General features: G+C 46.6%; 1 protein-coding gene across 1 annotated transcript in view; it reads right to left on the bottom strand.

Moving 5' to 3' along the window:
• Positions 1–1,237: 1,237 nt before the first annotated feature.
• MISP3 (MISP family member 3) overlaps positions 1,238–13,975 on the bottom strand; it is a 20,442-nt gene continuing 7,704 nt past the window's right edge. Inside the window, exons 5-7 of the mRNA XM_018566111.1 lie at positions 10,147–10,698; positions 3,200–3,276; positions 1,238–1,578 (exon numbers count right to left, since the gene is read on the bottom strand). Of these exons, the coding sequence (XP_018421613.1) occupies positions 1,486–1,578; positions 3,200–3,276; positions 10,147–10,698 (722 nt within the window). The 3' untranslated portion in view covers positions 1,238–1,485. The remainder of the gene's footprint in view (positions 1,579–3,199; positions 3,277–10,146; positions 10,699–13,975) is intronic.

Below are 13,975 nucleotides of genomic sequence, written 5' to 3'. Positions count from 1 at the left end.
TGCTCGGTATCTATTAATGATTTATTATTAAATGCCCCCCATCCCCTCCTATAACTGTCCTGTATCTATCACTAATCTGATATAACAGGTCCTCTCATCATATAACTGTTCTGTATATAACACTAATCTATTATTACATGGTCTATCAGGCTAAAACTGCTCGGTATCTATTATGAATTACCGATTTATGATTAAATGCCCATCTTATAACTGTCCTTTATATATCACTGATCTATTATCACCCCCCTTCCCCCCACATCCTATACCTGGTGTCATTGATCTATTATCACTCAACCCCCCCACCCTTTAACTGTTCTGTAGCTATTACTAATCTGTTATAATATGACCCCTCATCATATAACTGTCTGTATATATCAGTGATCTATTATTATTACATGACCTGTTATCCTATAACTCTTCTGTATATATTACTGATCTATTATTACATGACCTTCATCTTATATCTGTGCCGTATACAATATTGATCAATTATCTCATTAGCCCTCATCCTATAACTGTCCTGTATCTATCACTAATCTATTATCACATGACCCCACAAGCTATAACTCTTCTTTATATATAACAGATCTATTATTACATGACCCTCATCCTATGACTGTCCTGTATATATCACTGATCTGTTATCTCATGACCCCTTATCCTTTAACTCTTCTGTACACTGATCTATTATCAAATGACCCCCCCACATACTTAAACTATTCTTTATCTCTGGTCTATTATCACATGACCCCTCGTTGTTTAACCACCCTGTATATATCACATGACCCCTCGTTGTATAACCATCCTGTATATATCACATGACCCCCTCGTTGTATAACTGTCCTGTATATATCACATGACCCCTCATTGTATAACCGTCCTCTATATATTACATGACCCCCTCGTTGTATAACTGTCCTATATATATCACATGACCCCCTTGTTGTATAACTGTCCTGTATATATCACATGACCCCTCGTTGTATAACCATCCTGTATATATCACATGACCCCCTCGTTGTATAACTGTCCTGTATATATCACATGACCTCCATCGTTGTATAACCATCCTGCATATATCATGACGGCCCCTCATCTTATACTGTAACTGTCCTATACCTGTTGTAGTGGAAATTGTATGTATGTACGTTACCTTTCCTTTGCACCCCGGGTGAATGATAACACAACACACATGGGTTGTATATATTTTCCACAACGACACAATTCCTCATTTTTCATAATTTATTACAAATAAGATTGTTATTGGTTACAAAAGCTTGATTGGCAGATTAGATACTGATCATGTGACACGTTCAGGGCCGGCGTCCGAGCGATGTTTCAGGTCCGAGTCATTCGAAGCATTATCGTGGTGGAAGATATAGCGGGATGGCAGTTCTTGTGGTGAGTGTGAGGGGGGGGAAGAGGAAGGGGGAAGGTCCAACTATCATAAGTTCTGTACCAGCAGTCCTCATCTGGACCTCTCCCTTAGTTGTTGTCATCTGCAGGATTGGGGCTCCCAGACTCCCAGCTCTTAATAAGAGTGTTGCGCTGCCTCCTCGTGCGTGGACTGCCCAAAGCCTGATGGGGGAAACACAAGTCCGACATAGAAACTGCATGAGAACAATACCAACACCTCGCAGTTGCAAGCTCATTTGAAGGGCCTGTCCACCCCAAATACATTGTCAGTATTGGGTGGTTGGCGGTTGTTGGAAGCAGCCACCAACTTTTCTACAATACTAAAGTCTGTGCAATAGCGGCACCACCTAAACCTATCACAAAGTGGTTTCCCACTCCTAAGCATCAAGCAACACTAGACCAGGCGCAGGCAAACTCCGGTGTTCTATCGAAAGCTCCAACTTGCCGAAATCTCCAACTACCTCACTGCCGGTTACTTGCAAGTTGGAGATTTCGACCAGACGGCGTTAGACTGCAAAACACAAAGACTGACGGAGCTCTGCACAGCTGCATTTTAACAATATTCAGCAGGTGGCAAACTCGATGAGTATTCTGAAAACGCTATGCGCGCATGTGCACCGCAACTGTACAGAGCTCCAGTCTTTCTGAGCACCGGGAGTGAGGTAGTTGGAGATCTTGATGAGTTGGAGATTTTGATAGAACGTCGGCCCTCCAGCTGTTGTGCAACTACAAGTCCCACGAGGCATTGACAGATCCTGAAAGCCACAGGCATGACTCCCAGAGGCAAAGGCATTATAGGATTTGAAGTTTCACACCAGCTGGAGGGTTGAAGTTTGCCTACCTCTGCACTAGAGGGACTCACCTCATTGACGGATATAAAAAGTTGTTGGATGATTCAACCGTACCAAAAAGTACCCTTGTCTAACTTCAGAAGTCAAAAAATAAGCTGAAAGTTGAAATTGTGCTTGCAGTGGCATTTCCTGGTCAGTAACCTACCATTCAGGATGGAGGAAGTACTTTGGTGGGGCCCTTTGGAGGCAGGCCACCTCCTGTGGGTGTCACCAGTGTGGTATTTCCTGGTCAGTAACCTGCCATTCAGGATGGAGGAAGTACTTTGGTGGGGCCCATAGGAGGTAGGCCGCCTCATGTGCGTGTCACCAGTGTGGTAATGTTCACTCATATAAGACCAGACAATAGGCTGTAGAGTGGCATGAAGTCCTCCTATGCAGCCAGATAACCAAAATAATGGACTGGTAGCCCCAAAACACATTCCGGAAGCTCGCGACCATTTCTATAAGGTTTAGGAAATCCATGAGAAATATATTCTTTTCTTTTGAACATTTTCAACTAGCGTTGGGTCTCTTTATCTCAAAACTAGGGGTGAGCTCAGCTTCAGGTTTGTCTGAACCCGAAAGGAAGCTGTTGGTGCCAGCCCAATCAGCTGCGCCCGGGGGATCCCATGTAAACAAAGGGGATGGCATGCTGGTGACATCATGGACCAAATATGGCCATGTGATATAAGATCAATGATGTCACCAGCATCCTACCCCTTCGTTTACGTGCACCTGAACTTGACTAACCATAACCTGGACACAGGCTCACTTTAAAAATATTTTTGGCAGCTAACCCAGTCCCCAGACGCATGTTTTACCTGCAATGATCCAGGCCAACAAACACACGTCAGTGTACTGCAGTACAGTCATCTAAATATATATAACCCTGATTGTTATGGGTTGCTGAACTCTGCTGTCATAGTGACCCTCCATACCTATTTCTGCATTACCTGGTCTTGCTGGCCGTTGACGGTCATGCTTTTGTTGGGGGGCCAGTTCACCTCCAATTTTCCCCAATTCGGACGCTCTAAGCATGGAAAAAATAAGAAATAAGGGAACAACAGTCATTATATTAATGTTCCTGGCATCAAATATAAAAACATTTACAGACGCGTGCGTCATAATTCCACTGAACGCTGGCTCTCCGATTGTCTGCTAGAAGAACTGTCTATGTCCTATGGCAGCCAGTCAGATTCTCCTTTTTTATTTATTTATATACACTGGAAAAGACAGTGTGAGGGTTACAGGGAGGGTTAGTGCGATGGTTACAGGGAGGGTTAGTGCGATGGTTACAGGGAGGGTTAGTGCGATGGTTACAGGGAGGGTTAGTGCGATGGTTACAGGGTGGGTTGGTGCGATGGTTACAGGGTGGGTTGGTGCGATGGTTACAGGGTGGGTTGGTGTTAGGGTTACAGGGAAGGTTAGTGCGATGGTTACAGGGTGGGTTGGTGTTAGGGTTTCATGGATGGTTGGTGTCAGGGTTACAGGGAGGATTAGTGTTAGGGTTACAGGGAGGGTTAGTGTTAGCGTTTCATGGATGGTTGGTGTTAGGGTTACAGGGAGGGTTAGTATTAGCATTTCATGGATGGTTGGTGTTAGGGTTACAGGGAGGGTTAGTGTTGGCGTTTCATGGATGGTTGGTGTTGGGGTTACATGGAGGGTTAGTATTAGGGTTTAATGGATGGTTGGTGTTAGGGTTACAGGGAGGATTAGTGTTAGGGTTTCATGGATGGTTGGTGTTAGGGTTACATGGAGGGTTAGTGTTAGGGTTTAATGGATGGTTGGTGTTAGGGTTACAGCAAGGGATAGTGCTGTAGTTGAAGGACGGGTTACAGGGAGGGTTACTCTTACATGGAGAATTGGGGGTTACACAGACTCCGGGTTCACCCTGTGCCCCATATTTCTACTTCCCCTCTTCACTCAAATACGATTTCAGTTCTATCAACCGGATGACATAAAAAGCATGGCCGCCTTTGCCTCTGCTGTGGGGCCATGCAGGACTGCGAGAGCTGAAAGTGCGTGATACCATTTTGTAATGCAATCATGGTATGAACAAGACTTGGGTTTAAGCGTGCTGCTGACACACAGAGTGTATCACGTTCCTGCTGTGCCACCAAGGTCAGAATGCAGGCACAGCGCAGAGGATTTCAGGGCAGGACGCGGGCACAGGGGGAAGGTGAAGGTTTCGTAACATTTTGTTAGACAATACAGTAAATATTTGTATGGTAGATATGCCGGGACTTGCAGATAGCACGCGGTGTCAGGATCCCAACACTCATATGATATAATCTGATGTTATGCAAACTATCATGGAAGAAACACTTCAGAAGGTCATGTGAATGGGAATAGTCTCCCCTTTTATATGTGTATTTCTATCAGCTCTGAGTTCTACGTTGTTGCCTCACTGCCAACCGGTAGTTGGATTCAGCTTGAAGTCCCTCATCTGTAAGATAATAGGTGGGAGGGGATGGTGCCTTGGTGGAAGGAAGGAGGTTGGATGGACCTCAACAGTGTGCCAATGTTCAGTAACAGTTCACAGAGCAGGTAGGAGGCAGGGCAGTGACACCGTGCCTGGAGAATTGCACAGTGTGAAAAGATGTGGTCACCTTCCTTATGCTTTGCAGCCAGACAACACAACAATGGTGGACGGCTAACAACAACATGTAGACCAGTGGTTCTCAACCTGTGTAACCTCAAGACCCACATTGTCCTCGGGCATTAAGTCGCGACCCAAGTTGCACTGCAATGGAACGCACGGCAGTGTGGGCTGCTGTGCTGTGACAGAGCTCCCTCCATATGTGCATTGCTTGTACAGTTCCCATGTGTACATGTAGAGGTGCCGGGAGCCAGAATGTGACCTCACTCCAATCCAGGCATTGCTACAGGACATGCAGGGGAGCTACAAGCAATGCATGTATGGATGGAGCTCCCTTGCAGCGATACCCCCAGTGCACCCCACCTCAACCTGACACTGTGACTGGGCGCTGGGCAGCATATTTTGAATGGCTGCTTGGCACAAGAACTGACAGTGCTGTGTGATGGGGGAGGCTGATGAGCCTCTCACCTAGAAAAGTGGAAGCCCACTGAACACGGGGTCGCGACCCACTTTTGGGTCCCGACCCACCAGTTGAGAACCAAGGATGTAGACAATCTTCCTGCGCCTTAATGGGCACCTCTGATTATGCCTAGGCACTCGTGATGGCACGATGCTGACCCAACACGTATCAGTCATTGCAGACAGAGCTCATAATCAAGGACATCTTTAGCTCTTATCAAGCCGTCTATGGCCAATGTTAGGCTCCATGGATGAGTCTATGTCCAGTGGCGGAACTACCAGGGTCGCAGAGGTCGCGGCCGCGACCGGGCCCTGGAGTTCGGCCACTTGGAGGGGGCCCAGGACAGGAGGAAGGGGCCACTGGTGACCGCTGATTACCAGTCCCGGGACCTCTTCCTCCCGTCCTGGGCCCTACATGCTTCACGCTGCTCCCCTCATCTTGTTCCGGGCGCAGCGTGAAGCATCATCCAGCCGGGCAGCAGCCAATGAGAGGGAGCGATGTAATCCCCGCCCCCTCATCACACAGAACTGCCGCCGAGTGCCGAGTGCTGCGTACACGAAGGGGGAGACCGAGACAGGGAGCTGGAAGTGTCAACGAAGGTGACATGGGGTCGCTGGGGACATGAAGGGGGTGATGAAAGAGGACAGTGTTTTTTTTTTTCTTTCCTTGTCTAATTTTGTTTAAAAAAAAATAATCTAATTTGTGTCTTCTTGGGGGGGGCCCTTCATGGGATTCTTGCATGGGGCCCTGAGGTCACTAGTTACGCCACTGTCTATGTCTACAGTTTGATCTAATTATGGGAAGGGTTTAACACAAAAAACGGACTCTGGGCACTGCACTGGGGCTACAGTGAGCTTTATGGCACATAATTGTCATTTACAATCAGGTTAGTGTGATTCCAGCGGCCATTTTCTGTGCACACATTGTGTCTCTGTATGTAGAAAGGTCATCCATGCCAAGTGAGAACATCTACGGGGAATGGGCTTGGTCAGATAGCAAGGTCACCAGTGACAACAACTTAGGAAACCGAAGAATGCGCAGCAGGTATGAAAAACGCAAAGGAGGTGAACTGGGACTCTGGGCAGCTGTCATGTCTACAGATCACTCCCTTATTTATTGAACAAACAACAGGGAGGGATACTGTTTTGATACGCACAGCTTGTCCTGAGCACTTTACTAACATCAAACAGCAATCATCATATATTACACAAGATACAGTATGTGGGCATTGGGAGAGGCAAGCAGAAACCAAAAATAGAAAAACAATTCAGAAACTTCAAAATGGACGGTTAACCATATATTGGGGGCATTCCAGATGTTCGGGCCCCTCTAGGGTGGGGTTTCAGAAGTGGGTGGAGTCTCAGTCCAATGTGAACCAGGCCAGGCCAAGAGTTTAGTTGACATCTAAATGTGTGAACTTTAAGGGTTAGTGCACCTTTACCGTAAAATTTGCCATGCGTTCTAAAACATCAAAAATAATGCGCAGTTTTTCAAAAAGAAGCTTCTTTGCAAAAGCATTCCCATTCAGCCCTCCCACCTGCCATGATCTGCCCGCATTGTGTAGAGAAGCACAGAGACTGCATGGCCTTCTCTCAGGCTTAGGGTTGCCACCTTTTCTTCAAGTGCAACCCGAACACTTAGCGTCACGCACTGGAGTTTTTTTTTTTTTTTTAAGAATTTAGAAGAAAGAGAGCGAGGAGAGGCAGCCAGGAGAAAGAGCAGGAAGAGACGAGATGTCAATTCAGGCAGATGCAGCTCCCTGAGGTCCTCTCTAGGGATCTCGGCAGCCGCATCTGTAACACAATTTTAAGTGCCGGCATCGGCACTTAGTGTCTTGTGTCCGGGTGTCAGCCCGCCTGACACCAGGACACAAAACTAAAAAGCCTGACTGTCTGGGTGAATCCTGGACAGGTGACAACCCTACACATGTGGCATCTTTTATGTGCAATAGTGCATACCTGGGGGCATGTCACAGGTCCCCAGATATGCACTATTGTGCACAAAAGACAGCCCCATAAAAGATCCCAGTGTGTCACATGTCCCTAGGTATGCACTATTGCACATAAAGGATGCCACAGGTCCCCAGTTATGCACTATTGCACATAAAGGATGCCACAGGTCCCCAGGTATGCACTATTGCACATAAAGGATGCCACAGGTCCCCAGGTATGCACTATTGCACATAAAGGATGCCACAGGTCCATAGGTATGCACTATTGCACATAAAGGATGCCACAGGTCCCCAGGTATGCACTATTGCACATAAAGCATGCCCCATGTCATTTACCAGCCACTGCAAAGAGACTCATTGGCAAAGAGAAGTTCCACACTAGGTGATGGAATGGCGGTTTAAAGCTTTGTGCTGAGGTGGGCGGGGCATAGCTCAGATTCATAAAAAAGTCAAGGTCCCATGTATCGCAGGGAGGTGTGTGGGAATCATCTGGAGAACTGACAAACAGCACACTTGCTCATAGGGACCGTATGCTGCCCGCGTAGTTGGAATTGGCATCAAAAGATAAACTTTAGAAAAATATTCAAGCTTCAGTATTCATAAAAAAAGATGAAATACATTCTTACATATAATCGACATTTATAGTTATATACCTAAATATATCTTGGTACCGGCCTGATCTTACATGACGTTCTATGGAGAAGAGTGAACGTCCCGAAGAGTGACCCTGCCACCTTTGTGCAAAGACTCGAGTTGGTTCCAATATCACTGTTGGCTTTGTGGACATAAAGTTCTTAAAGTTTCCTCTGGTTCTATTTTACAATAAACGTGAGCTACAATCTTTTTATGATGGCAGCCAATTATAAACCTGACAGAAGTTATAAGCCGAGATCTGATTGGCTGCTATGGGTTCCTATACAGCCTTGCTCTTTGCACTGTAAGGGAGGCTCGCTCACATTCCTGTGGATAGTGGATTCCTGTAGTGTTCCTTTGAACCCTTTGCTGGATACATATTATTATATCACCGTTCCTTATTTCAAAAGATAGCAGGAAATAACGACATGCTACAACGTAGGCGTCATTGAGATCCCACAATCGTAGATAAGCCAGAGTCTGTAAAGTGAATTCTTCCATACTCCAAGCATATGAACATGGTGGTTCCTTTATAATCTTCTCCATTCGTTGTTTCCAGCACTTCTTTGTGGTCTGAATAGACTATGCGGCATTGTTATAGATATGCAAATGTTGACTTTTTGAAGAAGTCACCAGCTCAGGCCTCATCGCCATTGCTAACCCCATTCCCCTAGCAGCTGATGTATTCAGGGAGCGGTAATACGGGGCTGTCACAGGCAGAGCCGTAGCTAGCTCCTTCTGCACCCGAGGCAAGAACAGAAAATTGTGCCCCCCAACAGACATGTGTGGTAAGTGATGTCATGCGCCCCGCCTCCAGGATGGCGGCGAGTGCACTTGTGGCCAAATCCAGCCAAATAGCATAAAAATTTGTTTCGTTGGACAAAACTAATGAAAACATTAGTTCATTTCGTCCAGAACAAAGGTTTAGTTTTTGCCCGTCTAGTAGTGTGTGTGGTTTGTTTTTTAATTATTTTTCTGTACTGTTGGGGGGCTTTGGGGAAATATTGGGGGTCTAAACAGACCCCTGACATTTCCCTTTTGAAATAGAAAAAGAGTCTGAGGACGCAGAGTTGTCTGCCCATACAGGTGGCGGTGAGCAACAGGGATCCGAGGAGAAGATGGAGCCTGTGCCGCTCCTCTTCTGTCTGCTGTGTTGTCCGCCTGGCGCCCTTGTGCTCGCCATGGCAACAGGGGCTGGCCCTAGCTGCGCCCTTTCTCAGCTGCGCCTGAGGCGAGTGCCTCACTCGTCCCATGGTAGCTACAGCACTGGTCACAGGAAGGGCTGAGGGAGTTTTGATTGTATGAGCGGATCATAGCAGGACGTCAAGGCTGGCTGCCTCCATATTTTCCTGTACATAGATTCCTCTCAGAAGGAGACTGAGGGAAAGTCTTTTAAAGAAGAACTTTGGGTAAATAACAAACTTTTGGGCTACCCCCGTACTGCACATTTGGTTTAGGGGGTTCAAATGATGCTAGACCGGTCCCCTCAGCCTCTTCTCTTCTGGGCTCTGGCATTCTAAAGACCACTGACATCATCACGTCTCATGCAGGTCCATTGACCAGGCACATGGACACTTCTGTCCAGCACTGTTCCACCGCGTCCCCCACCTTTACATTTTACCGATGTGCCTACACAGGATGTGCTGGGATCCCGATTTAAAGCTCGCTCTCACAGTCCTGAGAAAGAAGCTCCAGCAGATTGGTACAATCCAAATGGCCAACCAAAGACAAGGAAGTAGCTCTGCACTAGCATGGTGGCCTTTACTAGGACTTGAGTACTACAGGTATGTAATTAAAGCCTGGTATGCCAATGAGGAGATTTTCCCTCACTTCCTGTCCCGGTGTCACCCATAAAGGAAAGGTTGGTGGGGGAGGTGGGGCAGCAGGGCCGGTGCTAGACTATTCTGTGCCCTAGGCATGAAATAGCCAATAGCAGACTGGCTATTGAAACACCAGCGTCTGAGCAGACCTGAGAGAGAAAGTTGTCTCTCAGTTCCGCGCCTTGTTACCATGAAAGGAGAGTATGGCATGAACAACAATAAAACCATTTTCAGAAGTTCTAACACTTCCCCGAGCTACCAAATTGTGTTTTTGGTTTTGTCTGCATTCCGTCTGAGGAGATTTCATAGAGGAAGTCTCCCAGTTAGGGGCAAAGATGGCAACCCAAACCAGACAGAGGCTCTAACCCTTCTGTACTCTGCAGATAGGCTTTGTTACATCATTTTATTTACACAGAAGCTATAAACCTGTTCCTCACCTGGCTGGTACACTCCACTTTGGATGTCACGTTGGTTATTAGGTGTTATCTGGGAGTTCTCCGCTGTGCCGTTATCCCTGCCATAGACACTTGTTCTCTGTTTCCGCAATTCCTTTTCTCTCTGCTGCACCTCCTCTATCTCTCTATCCAGTAGTGATCGTGGGCTGGGCGAACGGTGCAGCTGGAAGGGGCTTCCGGGAGCAGCAACGGGGGTCTCAGAGTTAGGGAGAGGAGCGTTCCCTGAGCTCGGGCGAGTAAAGCGAAGATCTGCGGGGGTGGAGCGTCGAGACTCAGCGGGGGAGGTTTTTCTCAGATCTGCAGGGGCGGCACTAAAGGAGTTACTTGGAGCAGACTTCCGGAGGATAGAGGCATGCTCTATGATTATGATGTTGCTTCCGTTAGCCTCAGCATATGATGGGCCTTTCTTAAACTCTGAAGCAGGAGCAACTGGAGCCACGTGATTGGATGGTACAGGGACTTCCACTAGAGCTTCAATGGACGCAGATTTTCTCATTTCACTTTGCCTTCTTTTGAAAGGAGGATCGGAAGACTCTGAAAGAAAAGTATGAACATATTTCAAATCTTTAAAGGACAAATAAGTCAAGAAATGCAATTTGCATAAAAGGAAACTTGGGCTCTGCCCATGCAGAACAAAGCAACAGGTTCACTTAAATTCCACCCACCCCAGCAGCACATACTCACCCTCACTTTGCTCCTTACTGCTCTGTTCAGCCAACAAAAGGGAGGAAAGGAATCCCTGTGTAATCTCTAGCGGTTCTAGTTGGAGTTTGCACAGGGCTGAGGACTCTCCCCACCTCCATGTGACAGCCAATCAACAGGCATTAGCATTGTCACATGCTCCACCATACCTGGAAGTACAGAGTATCCTCCTTGTTCCTGGTGGCTGAGAGGAGCAATGGGGGAGCAAACAAAAGGTGAGTGCTCCTTGGGGGTGTTAAATAGAACCTGTTATGCCCCCCAAATGACAGTTTAGGTTTTAAAGGGCTAAGAGTAGGTACCAAACGCGGCCTATTATTAACTCCATTAGCCAGAAAAGCTACTTTACTTTACATTTACTTGGAGGTCTTCAATGAAGAGGTTTCTCTGGAAATTAGAAGCAATGACCATCTCTATATGTATTCCATATCAGAATGCCCCATCGGCCAATCAACCAAAGGCCCTTTATATATAAAGATCACCTTATATAAGGAACATTTCCATATACCCCCACCCCCCTTTTCTGACTTTTTGAACTGTGAAATAGGGACACAAGGTCTGCAGGAAAAGGACACCCCCCCATGCACCCCCTACATGGGCACTAGCGCTCCTAGATGGACACTGGCACCCTTACATGGGCACTAGCGCTCCTAGATGGACACTAGCACTCCTAGATGGACACTAGCGCCCCTACATGGACACTAGCGCCCCTACATGGACACCAGCGCTCCTAGATGGACACAAGCTACATGGGCACTAGCGCTCCTAGATGGACACTAGCGCTCCTAGATGGACACTAATGCCCCTACATAGACACTAGCGCCCCTACATGGACACTAGCGCCCCTACATGGACACCAGCGCTCCTAGATGGACACAAGCTACATGGGCACTAGCGCTCCTAGATGGACACTAGCGCTCCTAGATGGACAGTAGCGCTCCTAGATGGACACTAGCGCCCCTACATGGACACTAGCGCTCCTAGATGGGCACTGGGGCTCCTAGAGTTTCTTTTATAAATTAAGCTCATAGTGTAATTAAATGGTGCTTCATGTATAGAGATCTATACATCAGAACAAAAAGAGGGCCCATTAAGGAGGAAAGAAGGACAGAGGGATTGGGTTTACAAATGAGGGGGGCAGTTGGGAGGTATCCATTTCACATAATAATTCTTTGCAGCACAATGAGATTTCCCAGAAAGCTGAGTGCAGTTGACCTAGGTCAGTGAGAGGTCATAGATAATAAGATGGATTTACCTCTCCTATAATGACTGCTCAGCTGTCAACATAGCTATACTGCACCAACAACATTCTCCATCTTCCCATCCTGTCATTACAGTGACATGTACTCTACTACACATCCTGTTGACAATGATCGGGACAGGTTTCCATTCTTTCATTGTGCAGAGCTGAGTTTCTGGAAAAGCAACAGGGTGGCATTTGTTTTACTCCCGTCTCCTATGTTGTTATCACATATCTTTGTTCTGTTAGTCATTATTGGATGACTGTACATTGGCTTAGTGATGCCTTGAAGCAATGGGGGTCCTTGGTTTAAATGCCAACCAGGACACTATCTGCATAATGTTTGCATGTTCTCCCTGTGTTTGCTTTGGTTACCTCTGGAGACATGCTGGGAGGTTAATTGGCTCCTGTTCAAAATTGGCCCTAGTGTAAGTGTGTAAATCCATATGAGATAGGGACCTTAGATTGTATGCTCCTTCAGGGCAGGGACTCATTGACTCCTGTTCAAAATTGGCCCTAGTGTATGTGCATGTGGGGTAGGGACCCTATATTGTAAGATCCTTCAGGGCAGGGACTGTCCGGCTGCTGCTCGAAATTGGCCCTAGTGCACGTGTGTATGTGCATGTGGGATAGGGGCCTTAGATTGTAACCTTCTTCAGGGCAGGGACTGTCCGGCTGCAGTTCGAAATTGATCCTTGTGTATGTGCATGTAAGATAAGGACCTTATATTGTAAGATCCTTCAGGGCAGAGACTCATTGACTCCTGTTCGAAATTGGTCCTAGTGTATGTGCATGTGGGATAGGGACCTTAGATTGTAAACTCCTTCAGGGCAGGGACTGATTGGCTGCTGTTCAAAATTGGCCGTAGTGTATGTGTGTATGTGCATGTAAGATAAGGACCTTAGATTGTAAACTCCTTCAGGGCAAGGACTGATTGGCTCCTTTTTGAAATTGGCCCTAGTGAATGTGTTTATGTGCATGTGGGATAGGGACCTTAGATTGTAAGCTCCTACAGGGAAGGGACTGGGACCCGTGGGAAGGTGGGTTGGTTGTGAATACCAGTACTGAATAAGTTGGGATGTTTTTGTATAGTTATCCCTCAAGTCTCACAAAGCCAAGGTCACAAGGTCATCGATAGGAAAGTAATTGATGAGCGCTGAATAACGTGCCTATAGCGTTCAAAAGTGTTCACATTGCATCAAAGAATGCTCCCCAAATGCACTCTTTGAGCTTATTCTTCATTAAACAATTTTAGGGGGAAGGGATGTAGAGGAAGTTACCATCAGTAAGGAGCGTTGCTAAGCGGTTGGGGAGCTTTAAAATTGCAGGTCAATTTCCTGTTTTTGCCGATGGTGTGAATGAGGCCCTATGAACAAATCCCTCTGTGCCTCTGATAGGATTCCACCAAAAGTGTTCCATTTAACACCCGGAGTAGCTCCGGTCACAACATTTCCGTTAGTTGGATAGAGTGTGTGAGAGTAGGGACATCCTTACTTCCTGTCTATATGATGAGTGCACTATAGAACAGGAAATGAGGAAGAATATCACCTCTTCTCATCTATTTGATGAGCGGCATATAGAAAAGGAAATGAGGAGAAATATCCCCTCTTCCTGTCTATTTGGTGAGGGGTATATAGAACAGGAAATGAGGAAGAATATCCCCTCTTCCTGTCTATAGTGTGAAGTGTCGTAACAGGAAATTAGTAAAAAATATCCTCCAGTCATGTCTATTTCATGAGTGGTATATAGAAAAGGAAATGAGGAGAAATATCCCCTCCTCCTGTCTCTTTGATGAGTGTCATAAAGAACAGGACATGAGGAGAAATATCCCCTCTTCCTGTCTATTTGATGGAGAAATTGCCCCCCTCCCCC

This window comes from Nanorana parkeri, unplaced genomic scaffold (genome assembly GCF_000935625.1).
Source record: "Nanorana parkeri isolate BGI_ZX_2015 unplaced genomic scaffold, ASM93562v1 scaffold920, whole genome shotgun sequence".
Classification (NCBI taxonomy): Eukaryota; Metazoa; Chordata; class Amphibia; order Anura; family Dicroglossidae; genus Nanorana; species Nanorana parkeri.
Note: the sequence above shows the minus strand (reverse complement) of the source record. Positions and strands in the feature narration are given on the sequence as shown.